The sequence below is a fragment of the Pleurodeles waltl genome, chromosome 2_1 (assembly GCF_031143425.1).
Source record: "Pleurodeles waltl isolate 20211129_DDA chromosome 2_1, aPleWal1.hap1.20221129, whole genome shotgun sequence".
Taxonomy (NCBI): Eukaryota; Metazoa; Chordata; class Amphibia; order Caudata; family Salamandridae; genus Pleurodeles; species Pleurodeles waltl.
In genome coordinates, this window is record NC_090438.1 from 576,720,737 (window position 1) to 576,747,337 (window position 26,601).

The 26,601-nt window shown below is 44.4% G+C and overlaps 1 protein-coding gene across 11 annotated transcripts in view; it reads right to left on the reverse strand.

Moving 5' to 3' along the window:
* Nucleotides 1-26,601, reverse strand: part of PDE1C (phosphodiesterase 1C) — a 1,966,671-nt gene that overhangs the window by 264,467 nt on the left and 1,675,603 nt on the right. For all 11 annotated transcript variants that reach the window (XM_069215191.1, XM_069215280.1, XM_069215225.1 and 8 more), the window contains 2 exons: nucleotides 26,366-26,506; nucleotides 12,653-12,753 (listed from right to left, as the gene is read on the reverse strand). In XM_069215191.1, coding sequence (XP_069071292.1) covers nucleotides 12,653-12,753; nucleotides 26,366-26,506 — 242 coding nt within the window. The remainder of the gene's footprint in view (nucleotides 1-12,652; nucleotides 12,754-26,365; nucleotides 26,507-26,601) is intronic.

Genomic DNA, 26,601 nt, shown 5'->3' on the forward strand with positions numbered 1-26,601 from the left:
AGTCATAGAAATGTGAAGTTGCACTGTGTCACCTGTGTGTCATTGGAAGTACTGACATATCACCAATGTTCTGTTGTCCACATTCTCAACCTCTGCCTCCCCATCCTTACTGTCCTCAGGGTCCATTGCTGCCACCGGGGCATCTCCAGTCTCCTCCTCCTGCAGAAAAGGTAAATGGTGTCTGAGAGCCAGGTTATGCAACATGCAGCGTGCCACTACTATCTGGCAGACCTTCTTGGGTGAGTAGCACAGGGATCCACCTGTCAGATGGGGCACTTGAACCTGGCCTTCAGGAGGCCCAAGGTCCTCTAAATAATCCTTCTGGTTAGCCCATGTGCCTCATTATAATGTTCTTCTGCCCATGTCCTGGCATTCCTCACAGGGGTCAGCAGCCATGATAGGTTTGGGTAACCAGAGTCACCTGCAAATACTGAGGGACAACATTTAGCCACACACTATCATATATGGGCAACAGCATAGGCATACACCAACATATACTGGGTGGGGACCAAGGCTCACCTATTATCCACACCCAGTGCCTCTGTAGTTGGGCCATCACATTTGGGATGCTGCTATTCTTCAGGACAAAGGCATCATGCACCGACCCAGGATACTTAGCATTGACGTGGGAGATGTACTGGTCCGCCAGGCACACAATGTGCACATTCATGGAGTGGAAACTCTTACGATTCCTGTACACCTGTTCATTTTGCCGGGTGGGGCGACAAACTCGATATGTGTTCCGTCAATCGCCCCAAATATATTGGGGATATGTCCTATTGCATAAAACCCGGCCTTCACAGTGGCCAAATCCTCCACCTGAGGGAAAGCAATGTAGCTGCACATGTGTTTTTATTAGGGCAGACAAGACCCTTGCCAGCACTATTGAGAACATTGGATGTGACATTCATGTTGCCAAGCCCACTGTCACTTGGAAGGAACCAATTGCCAGGAAATGGATCACTGATAGAACTTGCACAAGAGTGGGGATCCCAGTGGGATGACGGATAGCTGATATCAGATCAGTCTCCAACTGGGCACACAGCTCTGTGATTGTGGCCCTGTCCAGCCTATAGGTGAGAATGATGTGCCTGTCCTCCATTGTAGCTAAGTCCACCATGGGTCTGTACACGGGGGTATGTCTCCATCTCCTATTCATCTGCAGCAGTAGGTATCTAAGGGACACAAGAGTGAGTAGGCTGTCACAATTTGAACAACTATACCATCACAGCAATCCACATTGTGCAATCATGTATTGGGACAGTGTAATTTTCAAAGTATGTGCCTATTTATCCTGTGACGTAGCAATTATAAATAGGCCTGTTCCCCCTCCCTGAAATGGCGACCGCCTGTCCTGTGTGGAGGGATAGGTGGAAGTGACGTAAATCCGCCAACGTTGTGCGCAGAGGCGGTAGGCGGTCGCAAACCGCTGTGCAATTCATTGGAAATCATTGGGCCCTATAGGAAACAGTGGCCAATGGGGATGTACACCAGCGGTGACCGCCATTTTATACATCATTCCTCACTTGTTTCCTGACCATCCACAGGACAAGACCTACACTGCATGTGCTGCTGTGACCTGTGTCTGGAACCTATCATGGCCCCTGTGACTGGGGAAAGGGCCCCAGCCTTCACTTCTGAGGAGCTGGAGCGACTGGTGGATGGGGTCCTACCCTAGTACGGACTGCTGTATGAGCATCCAAACCAAAAAGTGAGTACACTGTGGGCACTATGCATGTGGCATGAATGCATGGAGATGTGTGTGAAGGGTGGGTGGGAGGTGGGGGATTTTCTCTTGGCGGTGTACATATTGTGAGCTGCCCTATGTGATTTGCAATGTTGATGGGATTGGGTATGGTGGGCCATGTGTGTGACAGGCTGTACTGTTTGTTTCATGGAGTTCTCCTGTATGTATGTATGCCCATAAAAAGAAAGGAATATGGCGTGCCATCGCCAAGGACGTGCGGACCCTGGGGGTCTATGGCAGGCGGAGCACCCACTGTCTGACACAGTGGGAGGACCTGAGACGCTGGGCACCGCAGACTGCGAAGGCCCAGCTGGGGATGGCCTCCCAACCAGGAAAGGGTGCCCATCGGACCCTGACCCCCCCTGATGGCCCGCATACTGGCAGTGGCTTACCCTGAGCTGGTTGGGCTCTTGAGGGCATCACAGCAGCCACAAGGGGGTGAGTACAGTGGGTATAGTTAGAACTTATGGCTGGTGGGGTGGTATCCGAGTGGTGGTTGTGTGTTGGTGGGTGCCCCTAAGACCAGGCCAGACATAGAAGCATAGGTCCTCTGAAGGGTAATGGTTGCATGGCAAATACAGGTAACCTAGCTTGTAAGGATTCACTTCTAGACAGAGCTGCGTGGGTCCCAGGTGTGCTGCAATTGGTGGTGTGTGCTCCTCCTCATGCCTTGATGGCTAGCCATATCACTGGTAGTGCAATGCATAGTGCATAGGCCTGTTACCTGTGTGTGAGGGTGCTGTGTACACCAATGGGGGTGTTGGTGCAGTCACTGACCCAGTGTAACCTTTGTCTCGCTCCCCTCCTCTCTTGTTTTGTCATCCTGTCCTTGTGTGCATTAGTATCATCTGGCAGAGGAGCAGAGGCACCGGAGACAGAGGGAGCTGCATCCCACAGGACGCTGGAGGCAGAGTCCACCAATGCCGAGGGAACCAGTGGGACAGGGGGCGAGGGGAGCACCACGGCGGAGATTGGAGGGGACAACAGAGACTCAGATACCTCCTCCGATGGGAGCTCCCTGGTGATGGCGGACACCTCTGTGACCACCCCAGCTTCAGGTACAGCCACCACCCCATACCAGCACCGCCCTCCCAGTACCGCCTCAGCGAGTTGCCCATGCCCACTCACCCAGGAGGCTGGGCATCTCCTTCGCCCCAGGCACCTCAGGCCCTGCCCCAGTGAGCCCTTCTGCCCTGATTGCAGAGGCTATTGACCTCCTGAGATCAATCTCTGTAGGATAGTCAACCATTGGGAATGCCATCCATGACTGGCATCACAGATGCAGCAATGTAATGAATTCCTGGAGGGCATTCATGGTGTTTTTGCGGCCCAACAGAGATTGATTCAGGCTCTGGCCTCCTCTCTGATGGCAGCCATTGTGCCTGTTTCAACCGTCCCCCTTCCAACTCTCACTTCCCAGTCCCATTCTCCTCAACCCCAACCCATCCCAAGCACACAAACAGATGAGTATGCACACAAGGCAACACCCAAGAGTGGCACAGGCAAACAGAAGCACCACACTTCATCTCACAGGCGCTCACACAAACAACATTCTATTGCAGACACGACAACGTCCACAGCCTCCACTGTCTCACCCTACTACTCCTCCTCCACCCCCTCCCAGTTACAACCACACTTACAGTTGCATGCACTAGATAAACATCCACTACCAGCAACGCTACACCTAGCAGAACACACACCTCACTGGCAGACACCTCCACAACTTTCATGCACGCGTCCCCTGTGTCCTCTCCCACTGTGTCTCTCCCCCCCTTCCTAAAGGACACAAACGCAAACACTCAGACACCCAAAATCCATCCACCTAACATCAGCATAGAGCCCACGCACCTGCACCCAAATCCAGCAGACATACACCTCCAATAACCACTCCCACATCCTCCACTCCCATTATTCCTCCCTCCTCCTGCCCCAACATCCCTAAAAGGCTTTTCCTTGCCGACCTTGACCTCTTCCCTACCCCTCCCCATCCTGCACGTATGGGCAGGGTACCAAGAACACAGCCCAGAACTTCAGCCAAACAGTCCACGGGGACAGTGGTAACACCACCTACCTGTGCTGGTAATGATACCAGACCTACGACACTGAAGGGGAAGGATCCAGCACCACCAGGGATGAAAGGGAAGAGTCCTGAACCAGCAGTGAGGAAGGGGAAGCGGCCTGCACCAGCTGTGAGCAAGATGAAGGAGCCTGCACCAGCTGTGAGGAAGGGGAAGGAGCCCGCACCACCAGGCAGAGAGGGGAAGAGCCCATCCACCCCTGCCAGGAAGGGTAAGGGATCCCCGAACCATGAACAGGAGGAGAAGAGACTCTACACCAGTGGAAGTTGTCAGGCTAACACCGTCACCACCACCAGCTGTCACAGGGCCCCCATTGCCAGCTGTGGATGTGCAGTCATTAGTGAGTGCAGGGGCTGCCCAGGAGCCTCCCCCAAACAACACCACCATGCAGCCATCGCTGAGTGCAGGGGCTGCCCAAGATCCTCCCACAACCACCACCACCATGCAGCCATCACCACTGGTGGACGTCATGTAGTCCACCCTCCAGGAGCTATTGTGCTGGCTGCCCCCTCCAGAAGCAGTGGGGAAGACACCCACTTGAGAGACTGTGGCCTTGCACTCCCCAGGACAACGCAATGGGCTTGTTGCCCCCTCCAAAACCAGTGGGGAAGACACCCTCTCGAGAGACTGTGGCCTTGAACTCCCAGGACAAAGAAATGGGCATGTTGCCACCTCCAGAAGCAGTAGGGAAGACACCCACTCGAGAGACTGTGGCCTTGCACTCCCCAGGACAAAGCAATGGGCATGTTGCCCCCTCCAGAACCAGTGGGCTTGTTGCCGCATCCGCTGAGGTCCCTCCCCCCGCCCCCTGAGGTGCCTGCCTATTTGCAAACTGATGCCCCTGCAGTGTTCTATCCGGATGTGGTCAGAAATCGAGTTGGGCCTTCGACTGTGCCCTGTGGCCATGTGGGCCCTTTGAACTTTGGACTGGGCAGTGTCCCTTTTTTATACATGTGTACATATCTGTTTCACTGCCAAATCGGATTATTAATTTTGATGTTGAACTGATTACAATCACTTTCGTCAATTCCTGTTCTCCTAGTATTATTCTGCCGATTTTTGGGGTCAAATTGTTTTTGTAGTGCAGCTGGTTGTGTGTATGGTGGGTGCGTGTCGGGTGTGTGTTGTGCATGTGTGTGTCTCTCTCGTTTTCCTCCCTCCCTCCCTTGAGTGCTAGGCAGCTGTACTCACCGTCGTCGTCTTCGTTGGCGTTGGTGTTCCACGTGGAGCATAACGTAGAAGATCATCGGGAAGGCTTGCAGTTCGGGTTCCCTGGCAGCGTGGTTCTTCCCTGTGTCTCCAATGGTGAGTCCTTTCACTTCTGTGCTCTGTTTCTGCCAGGCTTTTGTTGGCGTTGGTACCGCCCCGGAAAAGGTGGCAATTTGCTGGGTCTTAATATGGTGGGTGGAACTTTGACTTCCGCCTGGCTGATGGCAGCTACTGTCGTCGTGGCTGTTGTTCTGTGCTCTGTTTCTGCCAGGCTTTTGTTGGCGTTGGTACCGCCCCGGAAAAGGTGGCAATTTGCTGGGTCTTAATATGGTGGGTGGAACTTTGACTTCCGCCTGGCTGATGGCAGCTACTGTCGTCGTGGCTGTTGTTTCCGCCGTGGCGGTTGGTGTGGTACATTGGCTGTCTATCGGAGATATCACCGCCATGGTCATAATTTGGCAGTACTTACCGCCAGCCAGTCGGCGGTATTACCACCACTTTATCACCCACGCCAGGGTCGTAATGAGGGCCAGAGTGTTGCTTGCACTAAAGTTAAAATTGGAATTGACAGCCACACTTGAGAACACAAATAAAAAGGACAGTGTGTTGTCCAAAGTCACCCAAATAAAAATGTAAATAGGTATGACCAGCACCTGAACCCCCATCCGAAAAGCAAGGATCAGACTAGAGGTAAGTGTCTCTGAAGGGGTTCTGGCACAGAATCCCTAATTGTCTCCAAAACCCAGGAAGCATGGTCCTCTAATAACTGATGATTTCCTCTGAACCCTAAAGAATACAGGGCTTGATTTAGAGTTTGGCAGAGGGGTTACTCCATCACAATGGTGACAGATATCCCATGTGCCGAAATATATCCTATCCGCCAAACTCTAAATCAGGCCCATAATGTTTCCTTATTCTCAGAAAAGCACACTGCATGCTAAATTAACTTACTAATAGCACCACAGGATCTCTCTCATATATTTCCTGATCAACTTCCATGTTACCCCAAAAGGTCTGATTTCTGCTCGATTACTCATAGCAAACTACTGCAACCAGCCCAGTGAGCAGCAGTTCAGCTGTAGCTCCAATATATGGTCTGTTTGCCTTTCTCCAAAAGCTCAAAAGGTTACTACAAGGGTGGTCCGACAGGTACTGTGCAGTGCAGCCCTTATGCAATTCCCTTCCATTAGCGGTTATCAAGGGCATGTATTACTTCCGGTGCAATGATGCATGTGGTGCTAGATGTTATCTAGCCCATCAATAGATAGGTGCTGCTGGAGGCCGACCATAAGTGATGAACAAACTGCATGCCCTGCATAGACTCAGCCCGAACATTTTGCCTTATGTGACCTTCAGAGCCACAGACAATATAACCCAAATACAGACACATTGAAACAGGCTATCAGGACCCACGGTCACAGCTATTCTTTCAAAGCTCCTATTACCATCAATATGCTCGCACATATAAATTGGATTAAACTGTCCTTCTACAAAAGACAACATCTAATAAAAACATTTCTTAATTCATCCACTTACATTTCTCCTTTGCCTCCATCCAAATTTAAATGTGAAGCATAATTGAGTGTTCAAGGTTTCCTGCTGGTGTTCTCAGTCACTATTGCTGTCACCTGTGTGGCTTCGAACACTAACGCAATATATGATGCTGCTGAAGCAGAAGTCTTCATTAGAAATTAATAATGAATGTTTACGTATTTTGAATAACGACTTATGTAGAAAAATTAACAACGTCGAAAAATAATGTGCACGTTTGAAAATGTGACTTTGAAGAATGGCCACCATTATTCACGAAATGTACTAGTTTATGATTAATACTTACGAGATATTGAAAATGTATTAGATTAATGTAGTATTATGTCATACATTAGGGTTATGAATTATGTTCTTTCTTATTAATTGTAGGCCTTAACTTAGCAAGTGTCTTGGCCTAGTTTTGCCAGGCCTCATTCAGGAGCTATATTTCTTAGCGGTTAATGAAAAGTGCTGACAGACTGAACTAACTGTGAAATGCTCATTGTTTTAATAAAATGCTTAGCAGAAACTTTGTATGGGAAATGACGGACAGGAGATGAGGTCTCTCATAAAGTAACAAATTGTGTATAAAATGTGCAAAGGGTTCTTTCCTAGGACGCGAACAATGAAGAAACTGACTGGAGATGAAGATGCAACAAATTCGATACCTGACGAGCCGGATGATGAGAACATTGTAAAGTGGACCAATCAACAACATGTGAAGTGTGAAATATTAGAATTCATAGATTTGGTATATGAAATTCATTGGACAGAGTAATAACGTACGATTAATTGACCAATTGGAAATTACGGGATAGTTTATGTGACTTTGATATTACAACGTGACAGAGGAGAACTCAGAGAGATTGATCTTACCCCATTATGAGATGCGATATTGACTTAGAAGACATTTGACATTCTGTCATTGGGCTCGTACTCTCTGACTGAGAGCCTGATGCTTTGCTGATCGACTGATGACCTGAGGATAAAGACTGATTCTGCTTGCTGACCCATACAGTGGATAGGTAGATATGACAATGAGACAGAATTGCATTTTTATGCCTTTCTTTTCTAGGTACCAACTGCGCTGTCCTAATAGTTTTCTTTAGGTAGATGTTTTCCAAATTTGTGTTCTGAATTATTTTGCATGAACCTCCACTTGCTGATGCTAATCTGGGTTAGTTGAGGCTATTCACATGATGACTGATGAATTGCAGAGACTAATCGTTGACAGACTATTTTGCTGAACTCTATGGATATTGTAGTCTTGCTGAAATTGGTTTTACTAATGATTTGTGTGGATGCTTTAGAATGCCTTTTCATTCAAGCTTTTATTAGATCATGTTTCTTGCGACTTGTTGATGAGCAATTATCATTGTGTTTGATTTGATTTGGTGATTAAGCTACATGACTTTAGTATTGTTAATATGAGGGAAATAAACTTCCTAAACGTTAATTAAAGGTGTGGTTATTCATGGCTGTAAAGTCATGGTGTGTGAAAATTACTGATTCCATTGATTATTGATTTGAATAATGATTATTGATTATTGTGTATTGAGTATTGTTTCTGTGCTGGAACTATGGTAAGAACATCTTAAACTAGTCAAAAGGTTCATCGACCTATAAGCGTCCCCTTGTAAGTATAATTATTAAGGACCGATGCGCTAACAACATCTTCCAAAATGTTTATTGGGACCCTTGAAATTGTTTAGTTAGACCCTGAGGTCTTTCGTGGTCCAAGAAGGGCAGCGACCATCCATAAACAGAACTGCACATTTGCGCTTACATTGGTGTCCCATCAGTTTTAAAAAAGAGAGTCGAATAATTAAAGTGATTTGTGAATTTTCTGAACAAACATAAAGATGAACAAAATGCAACAACGGACCTGTAATTTAATAGAACATATTTGCATCACCCGCATTTTGGCTTTTAGGCTTCTACCTAGCACACTCCCTTTTCTCCTGCATGTTTTTCTGTGACTTTAGTCAAGTGTAAACCAGGTCAATAGAGAACGGGATTGACAGGCACTTATTTCAGAAGTCTCCAAGGCACCGCCTGAATGCTTTATTGATTTAACACGATAAGTATATATGTTGAGGGTGCTAAAGTTCTTATTTTTAGCTTGGGGGGTGGATTTGACAGTGAGCCTTTCTTGTCTGAATGGCTGGATTGATTTGAGCCGGAACATTGTGCAGTGACATATGAAACAGGCAAACAAAAGTACATTTTACAAGGCCATCTGCATGACCTACTGTGTCTAGGGACATTTGGATGCAGTGAGGTTAGAGTTGATATGACATTTCTTGAAAAGTATTCCGACAGTGGTGCCAACTCTCTGCGTAATTTGCAAACAACTGAACATTGTAGAAGAATACTATAATCTGCAAGTTATATTCAAAGAAGTAGAGCAAATAGATATGTTCTCATAACTCAAATTCCCTTTGCAAAAAGTGCCTTATATTCTGTTTTTCACACACTTCCTCCTCGATAGTTCTTCAATGGAATTCTCTACTTGAATCATAGAAAGCATACCTAGATGGACACACATTTGTACGTCATTTTATGTATTTATTGTCTTCTAAGCAGCAGCTAAGAGACCTCTCCAGGTAGTAGTTAGCCCATTATGAGGGTTTTTAGTACAAATTCTGGAGTTTAGTGCTGAGAAGTAGAATACAGGAGCTAGCAAAGTTATATTATTACTCAGTTATCCACACAGAAGAACGATAAAACGAGGAACTAACCTAATGTCTATATTTGTGAACTGTTATGTGAACATAATTGTCACTTATTTGATCAACATTTTGAATTTAAGTCAGAAAGCAGGGTTTGCAAATTTCCCTGACTGGAAATTTTGCTTACAACAACTGGGAACAATCGGCAGCCATGCTGGTTTTCTGCAATCAAAACTTAATGAGTAGTAGCTGGATCACGACTGTTGTGTGTGGGGGGAGCAAAGGAAGACATTGGCAAGGTGGTTAATCGCCACAAAGCCTTACACTCAAAGACACTCCTAAACATCCCAAAGGTGATTTACACTGAAAATGCACAGCTACGGTGGTGGAAGACTGGTGAAAACTGGACAGGAAAAAGACCTAAAAGACGTTTCAAGAGGGTGATAACATTTAAAAGTACGTGCAGAAAAAGTGGTTAAAATGCACGTCCCCAGCACTTAGTTCTGTGGATTGTTTATAGGATAGGGTGGCATAAGTGTACATGGTAATCAACGATTTGTATAGCTTTTCCTGGATAGTCCTGGTCAGGGGGGTTGTGACTCCCCAAATGAGTACAAAATAATCACATCATAGAACTGTCTATGATTTGTAGGTTTCTTTATATGATTGTTTCTATTACAAATAGGGACTTGTCTTTGACAGGTACTTTGAGTACTTTAATATATTTCAATTATCTTTTGGAGATGCTATAATGGAGGGCTCTTGTAAAAGTATAGGGAACATCTGATTCTTCATTAGCCAGTGAGGGTGGTGTAAGAATACACATATCCTCGATTAGCAAAGATCGCTATAACCATTGGCCTAATCTTCAGAAAAACTGGAGAGGTTGATGTAAGGCTGGAAGGCAGGTTATTGAACTGGAATTGACCTGAATCCAAAACAAATCATACATACACCTTGCGAGACTGCTGGAGTGATACATGGTAGGCATTCTGTAAATCCAGGGACACTATGTAATCCTTGTGGTCCCAGGCTAGCAGAACTTGTGCAATGGCCACCATCATGGATATTGCCTTCTTGAAGAACAAGTTCAGTACTTTGATGTCTAAGACCGGTTTCAAGACCATTTCTTCTTGGGGATTAGGAAGTAACAAAAGCAGCAGTCCATTTCCCACTCCGCTTCAGGTACATGCTCAAAAGCACCCTTGGTGGGAAAGTCATTTAAGAAAAAGATTATGGTGTGGTCTGCTGTAGATTGAGTGCAAACAGGGTGACTGTGAGAAGGAGTGTCCAGAAAGGGAAGAGCATAACTGACTTGGACGATCTCGAGGACCCAATGGTCTGAAGTGATAGAAAGCCACAATTTTAGGTATTGTATTCAGACACCTGCTGGCCCCAGATGTCTTGTAAAGTGCAAATTGAAGGGATTTAGAAGCACTGCTTGGAGCAAGCAGGAAGGATGATGCTGCTTCAATTCTCAACCTGTGGAACTGCATCTCCCTCTACCACTTTGAAAGGTTTGCACTAGTTTGCAATAGTTGCCTTTGGCTATCCTACCATTACATCAACTGTCGTACACTCCCTTTGCAGAAAAGGAGGTAGGGTTCAGCTTGCAAGCAGATGCTGGACCACAGGGCTTTTCAGACTGGGATGTTGCTTCTAGAACTTAGAGTCACCTGGTGCTGGTCTATGGTGCTTAGCAATGGGACAATTTATGGAAATTAGTTTTGATAAACCTGTCATAATTGTGACAACCAGTCTTGTTAAATGGCAACAGAGGCTCTGAACTATTAAGTTTAGGCTGCAAAAGTTCCATAGGAAAGTTACCTTTAGTTTTCTCAGTAGGAAAGAGTAGTTTCCAAACTTCTGCGGCAATCTAACTATAACTGAAAAAGGGCACTTTCTTCAGTTGGTGGCCCCAAAGGAAAATTAAGCACAGAATCTGACATACTGCTAGTCAAGACATAAGCCAGCATCAGTACAATGTGGATGTAGCAAGTTATTCATCTGATCATCAACATCTTTGTCATTTTACATGGCTTCAGAATCAAACTCAAAATAAACTCCACCTTCTTGAAGTGTTGTTGAGGTAAAGGAACAATAAGGGAGTGTTCTTCCACAATTGCTTGTGCCTTGGTTATGCTATAGAATGTCATAGGATGACTTCTAGCTGAGAATAGATCTAAATGAGGGCCAGAGACAAAGCCAATTAAGGAATCAGTGCCACCAGAGATGGCACCAATGGAGGAACTACTAGCAAGCCCCGAGGAATAGGGCTACACTCACGGGTCAGAGACATGAGGAGTCAGCTGAATTTGTCTGGGGTCAGCCAGCACAAGGGAATGGCCCACTGGAAAAGGTTTTATGGGGTACTAGCAACGTCCATGGAGCAGGGAGACATGCAGAGAGAGCCACAAGGAATTTGAAGATCTGCAACATGGCCTTATTAAAGGCATTAACCTGATGCACACTCAACAATGGCCCAGGAAACTCAAAGTGCATCAGCTTCATATCCAGCATAGGGCCAAAGAGGAAGGTGAAGCTTGAATGTGGTTTCTGGAATGGTGACTGTGTGGTCTCACCCAAGAGTGGGAGCACCTGGATATTAATAAGCCTTGCTTACTCTTTCTATTTGTCTTTTTTGTCTTGTCCCTTGTACTAGGACGGGCAGTGTGATCTAGATTGTGGTCAATTTTACTTTTAGAGCTTGCCAACAAGTTTTCTTCCTGGTCAATGGTGAATCTGGGATTCAACAGTGAACATTTGTCACTGGACTTGGAGTCAAGCTTGGTGCCAAATCAGCATAGACAAACATTGTGTGTTTGTAACAGGCATCTTTTTGGGTACACGCAGCACAGTCTGGAGTCTGTCATTTTTGGAGGTGATACTCCTTCAGACTGTCAAAAGAATTTGAACCAAAATATTTTTGGTAAAAACCAAAGTATCTAAGTGAGGACCTCCGGTCAGAGTTGAAGACTTCTGATAAACAGGAATCGGGATAAGTGCACAGGTGTGGCTCTATATTTTTATGTCAGAAGTCAGTTTGGAGTAATGATGAAAGGCAAAAATGCCACCAGCTGGCATGCACAAATTATTGCAAGAGTTACTGGATCCAGTTATATGGAGAGCCACAGGATGGGAAATCAGTGGTCAGAAGCATCCACCATAAAGATAAAGTGGAATCTACTTTCCTTTTTCTATGCGGCTGAATAACTGCTTCTCGATCTCAAATAGTAAGGGGAATATAAGCAAAATATTAATTATAGACACCGGAAAAAGTATTTTTTTTAAATAACAAAAGTGACTGTATGCTTCTGAATTTGACTACTCCAAGCCCCCACTAACTCTATGATATGCAACTAATCTCATTCGGATCAAAAAGGAATACGTGCCCCAGGTGCTCTTGATAAACTTACCTTGTCTGAATATGAAAGTTATTGGTGGTTCCTGTGTGCTCATAATCATGAACAGCAGCTGCGAAGATCATAGCAAAGATTTCCAACTCTGTTAACCAGTGCTGAAAAAAGAGATTAGAATGCAATCAGTTGATTTGTCATGTTCACAGGAATATAGGTTTTTTGTCTGTGGAAGAAAGCTCTCCCTGTGCTGAAAGCACAAAAGCACTGCTCATTATCTTGTCCTTTCCATACTGCTCACCAGGTGTTCAGAAGACACAGTTTGGCAGATGTGCTGGCAATATTCTCGTTTATGTCTGATGACAGATCCATTGTAAATCAATTCTATAATTTCAATTACTTATGTAGGTGAAAAATGTTTTCATCTGCTTAGAACTTAAAAAATACATGTTATTTTAATTGCTTTTAAAGTACAATGCGGCCTTTTGTGTTCAATGGCATATTTTGTCAAATGTACATGTCAGTATCAGTACAGATTTTTTTCTTTTTACACATAAGGTCTGATCATGAGTGCCCCAGAAAACAGCAATACTTGTGCAAACACCTATTTGCTTAGAGATCTCAAATATAATAGCTGTGATGTTTATCGCAGCCGTTAATTAAAAAGTGTGATTTAGTTTCCTCTCCCCATTAAATTTCAACAGGTCAAACTTGTTGGAAATTAGTAGGTGAAAATACCCGATAAATACTTCTATATGCAGAGCTGGGTGAAGGAAACACCAAAATGTGAGTTCTAGGCCCCCTTTCCATGGCAAAACTCATGATAGGTGGAATTGTGACGCACCTAATAAATTGCAAACCAAGGGCTACTGGATTTTATTAGGTTTGATAAATTCCGTTTATCACTGCAGAACACCCCACGATCAGTCCCTTGGTTTTACAAATTCAAATATATTAACAATATAGGTATACCTGGCAAAGTGACTGGTGCAATACCACAAATTGTTTACATGTGCAAATGTGGATACAAACCACATTTAACTGATCACAGCCCAAGGAGTTATTCATTACAGAACATAGGTCCAGATGTACTAATGAATTTTGCAGCTGCAAACACTCTAATATGCATAATCAGAGTGTTTGAAAACACAAAATATGTATTTCCTTTGCTTGAAACCCATTTTAGGAGTCAGTTAACTTTTACCAACTTCTAAAATGAGTTTCCAAATGGTTACTAATTCACAATCTGGAAGGAGTGTGTTGTGGGAATCCCACCCACATTGTGAATCAGTACATTACATATCAATAACTTGCAACCAGAATTCCCGAGGATCACTGACAACTCTCACTGAAAATTGAACAAAAAAATGTTTTTCTATTAAGGAAATCAGGCTGCTTCATGAAAAATGTTTCTTTAATTAGAAACAGTCACATACAAGGTGGTCTGTTCACCCTTGCAGGCCATCATTCCATTGATTTTCACCAATCAGGGTGAGTCTCAATTCACGGCCTACCTAATGAATATTAATTAGGTAGCTGGACTGCAACTCACTCCAATTCAGAATTTTACAAACTGAGTTATTAGTATATAGTAAATAAATGAGATACTTGTTGCAAAAAGATGGGGAATGGCCTTTACTACAGGGACGGAGCCACGTGTAGCATAACCACGCAAGCATTTCCAAGGTTGCTTGAACTACGCATGTATCTGAAACACGCAAATGTGTAGTTAAGGCACCATGCATATGCGTGGGTCAGGCACACAGTGGGGAAAAGCGGGGAGAGGAACGCAGTGGCTGGGTAAGTGGGGCTGGGGTGGGTTGGGATGTATTTTTAAGGACAGGGTGGGGTTTGGGAGCTCAGGGGGAAGGGGCAGTTTTGAGTGAGGGGGTCGGGATTGTTTTATTTTCAGGGGGTCGGTGTTAGGGCTCAGGGTGGGGGAGGCGGGGTAGTTTTTAGGACAGGGTGAGGTTGTAGGACTAAGGGTTGGAGGAAGGGGCAGTTTTGGGGATCATCGAGTGTGGGGTGTCAGGCTCATTTAGTTATTTGGGGTAGGGAAAGTTTTAGGACTCAAGGTAGGAATGGTCTGGGACCAGGTTTGGGGCTGTGGCAGGTTGAGGGGTTGGGGGGGCATTTTTAAGGACAGGGTGGGGTCAATTGGCTCAGAGGAAGAGGAATTTATAGGGGGTCGGGTTGTTTTTTTCAGGGGGTCAATGTTAGGCCTCAGGGTGGAGGAAGGCCAGGGTAGTTTTTAGAACAGGGTGGGGTTGGAGGGCTGAGGGTGGTGGGGGAGAGGCAGTTTGGAGGGCAGTTTTAGGGCCCAGGGCAGGTTGGGGTGCTGGGGTAATTTAGTTTTTAGGGGTGGGGGAATGTTTTAGGGCTCAGGGCAGGTTGGGGTGCTGGGGTAATGTAGTTTTTAGTGTGGGGAAGGTTTCGGGCCTCAGAGTGGGTGGGGCCAGGGTTTTGGGGGGGGTTGAGGTAGTTTTTTTTTTTGTAGGGTAAGGATTTTAGGACTTGGGGCGGGTTTAGGGTTTTAGAGCTTGGGCTTCGTTTTTGGGGGTTGAGGTTTTTAGGGGTGGGGTAGTTTTAGGCCTCAGGGTGGGTGGGGGGTTGGGTAGTTTTTTATGATAGGGGGGGTTGTATGACATCACCAAGCATGTGTTTAGAAATTATACCTTCACTAAGCATGTTTTCACAACATAATTCGTTGTAAGAGGATACGTGGCAAAGGCATGTCTGATAAAGATGTGGTCGTGGTTCTGACAGCATTGTTAAGCCGTGCGTGGTTCAGGCATTCATGGTTCTGTCATACAACCCAAAAGGACTGGTCACAAATTGAAACCACATTTTGCAGTTTTCTCGTAAAAGTGTAAAGCAGATACAAAACATGCTTTACAATTAATCAGTTTTCAATGACGACTTTGGCACAGAAACAAAAATATCAAAACAATAATAATTGCCTAATGCTTTGCTATGTCACTTTATAAGGGGTGTGTTGTGGAAATCCCTTCCAAAGTGTGAATCAGTACCTTATATATAAATAGCTTGCAACCGGAATTCCAGAGGTCCGCTGCCAAATCTCACAGAAAATGTAAAAACATTTTTTTTTTAAAACAGACTTTTTCCTTCAAGGAAATGAGGCTGCTTTGTGAATAATGTTTATTTAAAAACAATCACAGATAAGGTGGCCTGTTGACACTTGCAGGCAATTGGTTTTATGTGATTTAATAGAAAAATGATTTCATGGAATACCATTACTGAGAAACCATTTCATCTAAACTGTTTAATGGAAATGTTCAGAATGAATGGAATTTACCTTTTCATAGAAACCAATTCACATAAGGTCTTTTTGGTTAAAATAAAAACTTAAATCTTTGGCTTTTAAGTGTATGTTAATTGGTTGGAAGTCTTACTTTCAGAAATAGTTTCATTGCAGACGTTCATTTCAGTGCTCTATAACAGGAGACATTATTTCATGTTTACATCTTTTACTTTGTCAAACAATTACTTTCGATGCTTTTATTTTGCTGACATTTTTTGTGTTTTTTCCTCTGGGACTCCTTCCGGAGGATACGGTCTGCTTAGGTATTTCCTGTCAAGCAGCACTGTGGCTACTAGAAAGGGTCACTCTTATCTTGGTCATTCCAAAACCAGCGGAAGACCAGTTGCTCTGTCAAATTCTTTATCCAAAAGTGAGAAGCATTGTGCAGATCGTGACAGATTGCAACGCTAAAAGAATCTGCGTTGTGAAACAACCATGGAAGGACGACAGGAAGACGTCGTAGAGAATGCACAAGCCATGCTGCAGACCATCCAACAACAAGCTCAAGAATTACAGCAATTGCGGGCTGAGAATACCGCACTAAGACAAATCTTGTCTTCCTGGTCTATGGATGTATTACCCGTGACCACTTCGACACCTCAATATTCTGGGGATCCGCATAAGATGAAAGAATTTCTGGATGCCTTAACTGTCTTCTTTGCTTTTCGCCCGATACAATGTTCCTCTGATAAGGCCAAGGTGGGTTATATAATCAGTGCCTTGTCTGGCCCCGCACTAGCTTAGGCGACTTCCTTGGTTTCTGCAGAAGATCATGTCCTGAATGATTATCCTGCTTTTTTGAAACTCTTCAAGCAGATGTTTGAACGACCTGGGTTGGAAGCAGCTGCGGAGGAGGCCTTATGTGATATCCAGCAGGGCAATCAGGACGTCTTACAATATATAACTTGTTTCAAACAGTTGGCAGCCGAGAGCACTTGGGTGGAACGCACCTTTGTAACCGTGTTCTGTCGAGGACTTCGTGAAGAAATCAAGGATGAATTTGTACACTCCACTCCAACTCAATTTTTGAAAGAACTTATGGACCAAGCAATGAACATAGAATATAGATTAAGAGAACGCAAGATGGAAAGAAGAAGAACTCGAGTACCATATCAATCTGGAGCACAACGTACCATAAGCTGGCAATCTGATGAAGTCCATGCTGAAGCATCTCCATCCACTGCAGAAGAACCCATGCAGATCGATCTTGTCCGTGGTCCTCTGTCCGATTCTGAAAAGGAGGATAGAAGACGAAAGGGTCTGTGCCTTTATTGTGGCAAGGCTGGTCATCTGATTCATAGTTGCCATGTCTGCCCTTCAGACCTTCGGGAAACGCCAACTCCTGCACCCTGTGAGGAGGAAGGGGACGGGAGGAGCTGAAGTACCGTCAATATGTTCCTCCAGAGAAAATATGTCCATCTTGTTTATCTTATCGGTTACGTTACAATGTTCACAAGGCCAGGAAGGCCAGGAAGAACAGCTCTTTGCTCTTGTGGACTGTGGAGCCAGTGGTATCTATTTGGATGAGACCTGGGCCAAGGATAAAGGTATTCCAAGTGTGCCAAGAGAAACGTCAGAGCAAGTACACACTGTAGATGGCTCCCCTTTATCCTCAGGGCCTGTAGTGGAGACTACTCCTACTCTCTGTCTGCATTTTGGGAGACACCAAAAACATATTGCCTTTGATCTCATATCCTCGCCTAACCACACAATGCTTCTAGGAATACCTTGGTTAACCCAGCACAACCCATACATCAATTGGGAAATGAGAACAATATCCTTGACATCTCAGTTTTGTCAACAAAATTGCTATACCAACAACTCGTATTGGTCTCCCAAAGGGTTCCATCATTCTCCCAAGCATACTGATAGTTCTATTAATACGATTCAGGGAGTACCTAATTGTTATCAGGAATACTCTGACATCTTTCAGAAGCCTCGCAACCCCATTTTCTCTCCTCATCGTATCTATGACTGCGCTATTCCATTGGTTCTGGACGAAGTGGTTCCATTTGGTCGGATGTATTCCTTGACTGACCAAGAAAAGAAGGTACTCAAAGAATACTTAGATGACAACTTAAAGAATGGGTTAATTGCTCCTTCTTCATCTCCTGCTGGGGCTTCTCTTTTCTTCGTTCCTAAGAAGACGAAAGATTTGCGTCCCTGTGTGGATTTTCGTGGGCTTAGTAAGATAACAATCAAAGATCGTTATCCCTTACTATTAATATGGAATATATTAGACGCCATCCAAGGAGCTAAGATGTTCACTAAATTAGATCTAAAAGGTGCCTATCATCTTTTGTGTATCAAGGAAGGAGATGAATGAAAGACAGCCTTTCGTACTCCATTTGGTCACTTTGAATATCGAGTCATGCCCTTTGGCTTAACCAATTCACCTTCTGTTTTCCAACGGTTCATGGATTCTGTATTTTCTGACTTGTTAAATCAAAGTGTGGTGATCTATCTGGATGCTATCCTAATATATTCCCGTAGCCCTGAACAACAAACTGAACATGTATTGCAGGTCCTGGAAAGACTCAAACAAAATCAGTTATATTTTGTAAACGTGAGAAGTATGAATTCCACAAGACTGAAGTAATGTATCTAGGGTTCTACATCAATCAGACGGGAATAGCCACGGACTCAGACAAAGTAAGATCAATCCTTGACTAGCCCTCTCCCTCTTCTGTAAAAGAAACTCAGTGTTTCCTTGGGCTTTCGAACTTCTATTGACAATTTATTCAGGACTTTGCCCATCAACAAAGTTATATCACCCAGACTATTCATTAAAAAAATCTACAGAAGGGATTTGTGTGGGCCGATAGCACAGAACGGGCCTTCCAAAATCTAACGAGGTCTTTCACTCAAGCACCTATTTTGTGACAACCTGACACTACTGAGAAATAATTGTAGTGACTGATGCCTCGGAGAGAGCCATGGGGCGGTTCTTCTTCAAAGACAAGATGACGATGGATTGGAACATCCCATCTTCTATCTCTCTCACATACTGACAGACGCAGAACACAATTACTCAGTATTAGAACAAGAATTGCTTGCTCTCAAGGTAGCATGTAAAGAATGGAGACATTTCTTAATGGGCACTAGAGAACCTTTTAAAGCCCGGACTGATCATCATAATTCACAATGTCTCTGAAGTTTCCAATGTCGTAACAGTCGTCAAGCAAGATGGCCTTTCATTTTTAGTCAATATGATTTTGTGATAACCTACGTACCCGGGTCCCAGAAGTTAGTGGCAGGTGCATTATCCCATCGATATCCTGAAAGCACCAATACCTCCTCTCCATACATCATTGAGTCCAGTTGAATCATCGGGGTCACTCAATCTTTTCTGGACTGAGTTAAATCTGTATACCAGTTACTGCCACTTTAAGACTGGAATAAATTGACACCTCTCTTAAGAAAGGAACAAGATCACTTTTATCATCAAAACACCCTTTTCTTAACTAATAAAAAGGTACAAACCGAGGCACTACAGATGTGTCATGATTCTCCTGTAACTGGGAATCCAGGAGTCAAGAAGACCCAGGAGCTAATTCAACATTCTTTTTGGTGGCCTTCCCTTAAAAACGATACTGAAACCTATGTCTCAGCATGTCCAGTATGCGCCCAAACTAAAATACCCAGTACCAAACCAGCAGGTTTATTGATGCCCTTACCTATTCCTTTAGCTCCATGTTGCACCCTTTCTACAGATTTCATATGTTCCCTACCGTCTTCTTCTTGTAACCAAGTCATCATGGTACCTGTTGATTCCTTTACCAGAATGGCGCATTTCACAGCCCAAAGAAATTACCCACAGCCCCTGAAATGAGGCATATATTCATGCAAGATATTTTTCGCCTGCATGGCCTTCCACAAGAGGTTATTTCTGATAGAGATTCACAATATGTGTCACGGGGGATAGCCTTTTGTGCTTTATTAAACATCGATGTGTCCTTAACATCAGGATTTCATCCACAAACCAATGGTCAGACTGAACATGTAAATCAAGAACTTCAACAGTGTCTACAATGCTACTGTAATGCCACTCAAAGTAACTGGTCAGACTTTCTTGCTCCTGCTGAATTTTCTTATACCAATACAGTACATAGCGCAACTGGAGCAACACCTTTTTATTGCACCTATGGATTCCATCCTACAGACTTTTTCACTGTTCCTCATAAAACTTTGTCCGTTCCTGCAGTCACTTCCTTTGCACGACGAATCCGCTATATTCAGAGCCTAATCCTTTCCACTCTTTTGGCCTCTAAACAAGCAATGAATAAGAAGGCGGATCGTCAACATCAGGAGGCACCTTTGTATCAACCAAGACACAAAGTATGGCTTTCATCCAAATTTCTGCCCCCAAGTTTCTCTCAAAACAAATTCAAACCTCGTTTTTATGGCCCCTTTCGGATAATCCCAGTGTTGAATCCTATTGCTGTTAGGCTTAAGTTGCCTCCTAATTGGAGAGTTCATCCTGTTTTTCATGTGTCCCAGTTAAAGCCTTTTGTTCCTGATCCGTACAACCGACGTTGTCAACGACCTCCTCCCCTCTCTGTGGATGGCCATCCTGAATGTGAGGTGCAAGAGATCTGTGATTCTCGATTTCTTCGCAACAGGTTGCAGATTTTGATCCACTGGAAGGGTTATACTCTCAGTGTTTGCTCGTGGGATGATGCATCTGCAGTCCATGCACCCCGTTTGGTTCGTCTTTTTTATTCTCGTTTTCCTGATAAGCCTGGGGCCTCGGGAAGGGGGGCTACTGTGACCCCGCACTTAACTACAGAGTCTCTTCTTCCAGCTGCGGCCAGTCCGCGGATCCGATTATCGGAACGCCATCCTCTGCGTTTTTGCACTTCTGTGATGACGCGTTTCGGAAAGCACATTTCGGTCTCCCGGTCACGTCACCCTTGCCTGTTTTCTTGACATTTCTTCTTGCCTGGTGATAGGGGACTCTTCTTCTTTTATTTTTTCCTTCTTTTCTTCTTTTCTCGGGGCACCATGCCTTTTTCTTTCTTCTGGTCTCTATGTTATCTTCTTTTTGTTCCTTTTTTCCCAGCATGCTTTTTTCTTTTATACTGTTACCTTTTTTCCTATTCTTTTCTATGGGCCTTTCCCAATCCAAGATGGTATCGCTTTCTTTTCCTGTTTTGTCACTTCCTGTCTCCTAGCATATAAGTCACTCAGTCCTGATCTTCTTTAAATTGCAAACACTTTCTATTGGTGGTGATCCTCGCTACTGTTCGTCGTGCTTTTCTCCAGTTCCTGTTGTTCTGATTTTGATTTTTTTTCAATATTTTCCTTTTTTAGCTCTTATTTTTTTCTCTTTTTAGGAGTTCCTGTGTAAAGGTTTTTCCCACATTTTTAGTTTTCTTTTCCTCTGGGACTCCTTCTGGAGGGTACGGTCTGCTTAGGCATTTCCTGTCAAGCAGCTCGGTGGCTACTAGAAAGGGTTGCCCTTATCTTGGTCCTTCCAGCACCAGCAGAAGACCAGGTGCTCTGTCAAATTCTTCATCCAAAGGTGAGAAGCATCATGCAGATCGTGACAAGGACACCCCTAAACATCATTTGTTTATGAACCCTACAAACCTCTCACCACCTCTACATTCCACCCATTTCTGTGCTACAGAACGCAGACTGCACCTCATGGAGAAGGCCAAGAATGTCAAAACCTGTCTGGGGTCACTTTCCTTCTCATCTAGACAGAATTTGGCCTGGCAGCTTGGGCTGGAAGGTTCCTTTTGGAAATGGACCAAGCCAGTTTGGATTTAGCTGGCCCATGTCTAGAGTGGCAAAGTGGATACAAAAATGATGGTCTGCAAAGTGGATATGAGATATTGTCAGTGCTTAGAATTTTTATGAGAATTCTAATAATCATTTTGGTGTTTCAGGGTATCACCCTAATTATGACAAGTATGCATATGGATAGGCTTTGTGTATTATTGTGCCAGTGGACTTAAACACCAGCAGATAGATAAGATACATCAAGCAAAAACATTGCAAACAGCTGCAGGAGGATTGTGCCCTCTTTGCACTTTTACTGATAGGGAGCTGAAAATGTTGGGGTCAATTCACGAAATTATGCAAACGTTCATGGAAGACTATTCCTGTATTACTACTTCTCTTACTCATAAATAAATCAGCCCCAAAGTCTCTATTTTTTGCCTTGCTGTGGCTAATTGCTTTAGAATGGTTTGTAATGTTTTGGTGTTTTATATATAAAGAATGGCCACTATTGGTATGATTAAAATGGGTGTATTCCAAAGAAACAAACGGCCGCCATTTAGGGATTTAAGGTTTAATATAAAAAACTTGAACCTTTGTGTATGTAACTGTTAGACCTGGCATCCTCTGCTTTTGTTGCCTTCAGACCACCTGGCTTTGCTGATTTTGTTTTTGCTGGCCTTAGTACTCTGTGCTAATCAGTGCTAAAATGCTTGTGCTCTCTCCCTAAAACATGTTGGTTTGGCTTACACCTAATTGGCATATTTAATTTACTTGTAACTCCCTAGTAAAGTGGCACTACCTGTGAAGTGGCACTACCTGTAAATTATTGCTAGTAGTGGGCCCACGGCACTGATTGTGGCACCCACTTAAATAGCACTTTAAACAAGTATCAGGCCTGCCATTGCAGCCTGTGTATGTGCAGTCTTAAAATTCCATTTCGACCTGTCAAAGTAACTCTTCTTCCAGAGCCAAACCTTCTTTTCTTAATACATATAGGTCACCCCTAGGGTAGGCCCTGGACAGTTCAGATGGCAGGGTGCAATGTACTTAAAATGTAGGACATGTACTTTTCAGTTTTACATATTGTGGCACTGAAAAACTCTTAATTTAGTTTTTCTCTACTGCCTCTCCCATAGATAACACTGGATTCTGCAGGTGTTGCGTTCATTTTTCCCGCATGGTGGATTTTCTCCCGTAGGAGAAGTCTTTGATGGCCCCAATACTTCTTAACTGGACGCAAGCTTGGAGATCACTTGTGGGGTGGGAGGGAGGCAAGGTTCTTCCAGCAGAGTCAGGGAGCAGCAGGCAGCCGAGCAACAAACAGAATAGCAGTCCTTCCAGAAAACGAGTCCAGATGAGTCCTTTGGGCAGCATAGCAGTCCTTCTGAAAGAGTCCTGTTGTAGGTTCAGAAGTGTCTGATTTTATGGGGGTCACAGACCCAGTATATATACACCCAAATGTCCCATTGAAATGGGTAAAATTCAAAGAGTAGCTTTGAAGTGCACCTGTTTCCCTTTCAGCCCAGCCCTGTCTGCCAAGAAATCTGTGTGGGGTTATCAGTCCTTTGTGTGGGGTCAGGCTACTAGCCTTTGAAGTCTAAGTGAGAGTTCCTCCACCCTTCCTGCCCAAGAAGATTTGTAGTATGCAGATGAATGCCGATGTAGCTGAGTGTCCTGTGTTTATGGCTGTCTGGTTGGAATGCACAAGGAGAGCTGCTAACCAGCACAGACCAGACGTGGATTGGAGACAGGCTGTATGGCACAGAGAGCAGCAAGTGCAGAGAAATTCCTACGTTCTAAAAGTGGCAATTCTAAAACAGTGATGTTAAATCCAAATTCACCAGTAAGCAGAATTTCGCACTACCATTCCAGCCACACCAAACATGGCAATGATACTCCTTTCAGATAAGAAATTTCCACTTAAAAGTATATAAGGGAATTTCCAATGCTGGTCTATGAGAGGAGCAGGCTTTACAATAGTGAAAAACGACTTTGGGTGTTTTTCCCTACCAGTGAATGTAAATTTACAAGTACATGTCATGTATTCACTTACAAAGCACCCTGTCCTATGGGCTATCTAGGACCTAGCTTAGGGGTGACTTATATGTGATAAAAGAGGGGTTTAAAGCTTGGCAAGTAGTTTTGAATGCCAAGCTGAAGTGGCAGTGAAACTGCAAACATGGGGCTTTGCTATGGCAGGCCTGAGTCATGTTTAAGGGGCTACTTATGTGGGTGGCACCATCAGTGCTGCAGGCCCTCTAATAGCATTTAATGTACAGGCCTGGGGTAAATCTAGTGCACTTTACTAGGGACTTATAGGTAAATTAAATATGCCATTCAGGTAGGAGCCAATGTTACCATGTTAAGGGGAGAAAGCAAAAGCACTGAAGCACTGGTCAGCAGTGGTAAAGCATGCACAGTCCTAAAACCAGCAAAAACTAGATCATAAAAAAGGAGGGAGGCGGGCAAAAAGTTGGGGTAAGACCCCCCCAAAGTAGCTGTCAGGTCTAACAATGGTGAACTCAGATTTTAAATTACAATTTTGAAAAAGTCACATTTAGAATGTTAGCACTTTCTTGCCTTAGCCATTTGGTGTCTGTAGCCTAGGTCTGGGTTACATGACTGGGTGTAGTTGACAGCTGGGCTTTGTGTATTCCACCCCAACAGCCACTCACAATGAGAAACTTAGGTGTGTCTTGCTGGGCCATCACTGGCAGGATGGGAGGGAGGAGTTGGGCCTCACCAGACTTACACTTGAATAAGCTGTGTCATGTCTCCACACAAAGGGCTGCATGCCCCGTGTAGTTGGTCTAGAGCCAGGTCCAGGAAGACAGGGCACTTGTGCACTTCAAAAGCATGCCTCTGGTAGCTTATCTTCCCTTCAGAGACACAACTGGGTATAAATAACGGTTCTCAGACACCAAGTCTTCAGCTCACTTCTGGACCTGTGGATGCTCTGTGCTGGCCTGACACCCTCTTGCCTGGGTGAGAAGGACTGGGCCTCAATCTCTTGAACCCAGAACCCAGGTTGACTCCAAGGGCTAGCTGCTTGGCGTCCTAATCTGAAGACCTTGCACCTGGTCTCTGTCATCTGTGAGACTACCTATCAAGTGGTGCCACCCCAGTCCCGTACCCTTGGAAGTGGGCTTAAAATGGTCTGTCAGCCTGTGGATCTATCAAAACTGATGCATCTCCTCTGCAGCACAGTGTAAACCAGAGCAGAACTAATGCTTCTATGATGCTGCGTGGATTGGACTCATCGCAAAGACCTGCATCTCCTTCGCAGGCTCATCGGAACTGCCACTGCGTGACACATCCTTGGCACAGGCCCTTGCATCCCTCATTGATGGCAGCCTCACTTACATCATCGAGCTCAGCATCGGAGCATCACAGCTCCTCAGAACTGACGCATCGCCTGACCTCACCACACATCTTCAACACCAGGCATCACAAGCCCCATCAATGGGATCCTCAATGATGTTTCAGGCCCTCTCATCGCAGTCTCGTAGCATCTCAAAACCGACACATTACTTTGGCTGCACAAAGCATCTTTGACGTGGATCCTCACAATGCTCCGCAAACTAGATTCAAGGTGTTACCAGACCAGCCTCTATTATGGTCAGTCAGAATTTGTGACTTTGTCCTGGGTCGATGTAACCAGATTTCCACAGTTTGTACTCTCTAAAATCTTTACATTTGAATATCTCTGGATCTACTGATTGGATTTTTGTTGTAATGGGCTTGTTTTGTTTATTAAAGAAAGTTCTATTTTCCTAAGCAGGTGTGGGGTAATTTCTTCCTGGCGTTCACATTATCACAATTTCGAGTGTTACACAAATACTTTACACATTTCCTTTAAGTTAAGTCTGTCTGCTCTGTACCAAACTATCAGGGGATATTAGCACATGGCAATGCAGGGTTGGTTTGTGCCTCGCCCTGACAAGAAATGTGGTTGCTGCTTCATTAGGTCTCACACACCAGTCAACCAACAACCCAACTGCTCACATTAACTGTGACCTGATGTGATTAAATATGTGGAGGTCTTCTAATAACAAGGAGGTATGTGATAACTGGATGGAGGTATTGCGACAACTGAGCCCTAAAAGCCTCGTGTCTATATATCGGATCACCATCAATGTAATATACTGAACTACCACAACAAATTGCAATGAAAGTGATTATTATGCTCTGCATGGCATTCCATTGTTTTATTTGCTCAAAATGCCACGACAGGAAGAAATCAATCACATAACATCAGTCTTTGCCAGTCTGAAAAGGCCAATTTGGCTTGGCACTGGCCTCTTTGTGTGAGAATACTAGCAACTCAAGTGAGTTTGGGCCTTTTTGTTCCTCAAAAGAGGCAGACAACTTGAATCATATGGCACAGCGAGCTAGTTGGCCTACCTCTTGGCACACCCATCCTATTTATATTAATCACAGAGAAGAACAAAGTGATGGATGGGGTGCTTGGTAAACATTCTGGCCAAGAGTCTAGTCAATTGACTTTTTGCTCACTGTGACACTGCAAACAGGACCAACCATATGCTCTTCTTTATTATTAACTGTAGAAACCATGGAGTTGACTTAGCCAGAGGTGTATGAGGACACAAACACACAAAAAAACCTGTAGAAACCATTGTATTTTGAAAAAGAAATGGATGGTTCTCCAGGAGACTCAACATCTAAATTAATTCTGACAGTGTAAAACAAAAGGTACTTACTGCTACACCGGTTTTAAACAGGAGGTAATGGACTGTTTGCGTAACATCCGCTGCATGCATCAGGTTGTGGTAGGGGTTTTTGTGTTTGCTGTAACCAACCTCCAGTGCTTCCACAAACGAAACCAAGGCAGAAATAGGTATCTAAAGAGGAAGAAACATTGATTACTTGAACTGCCTACACATTACTTAACTGTCAACACTAGGGCGGTCATTCTGACCGCGGCGGGCGGCAGTTG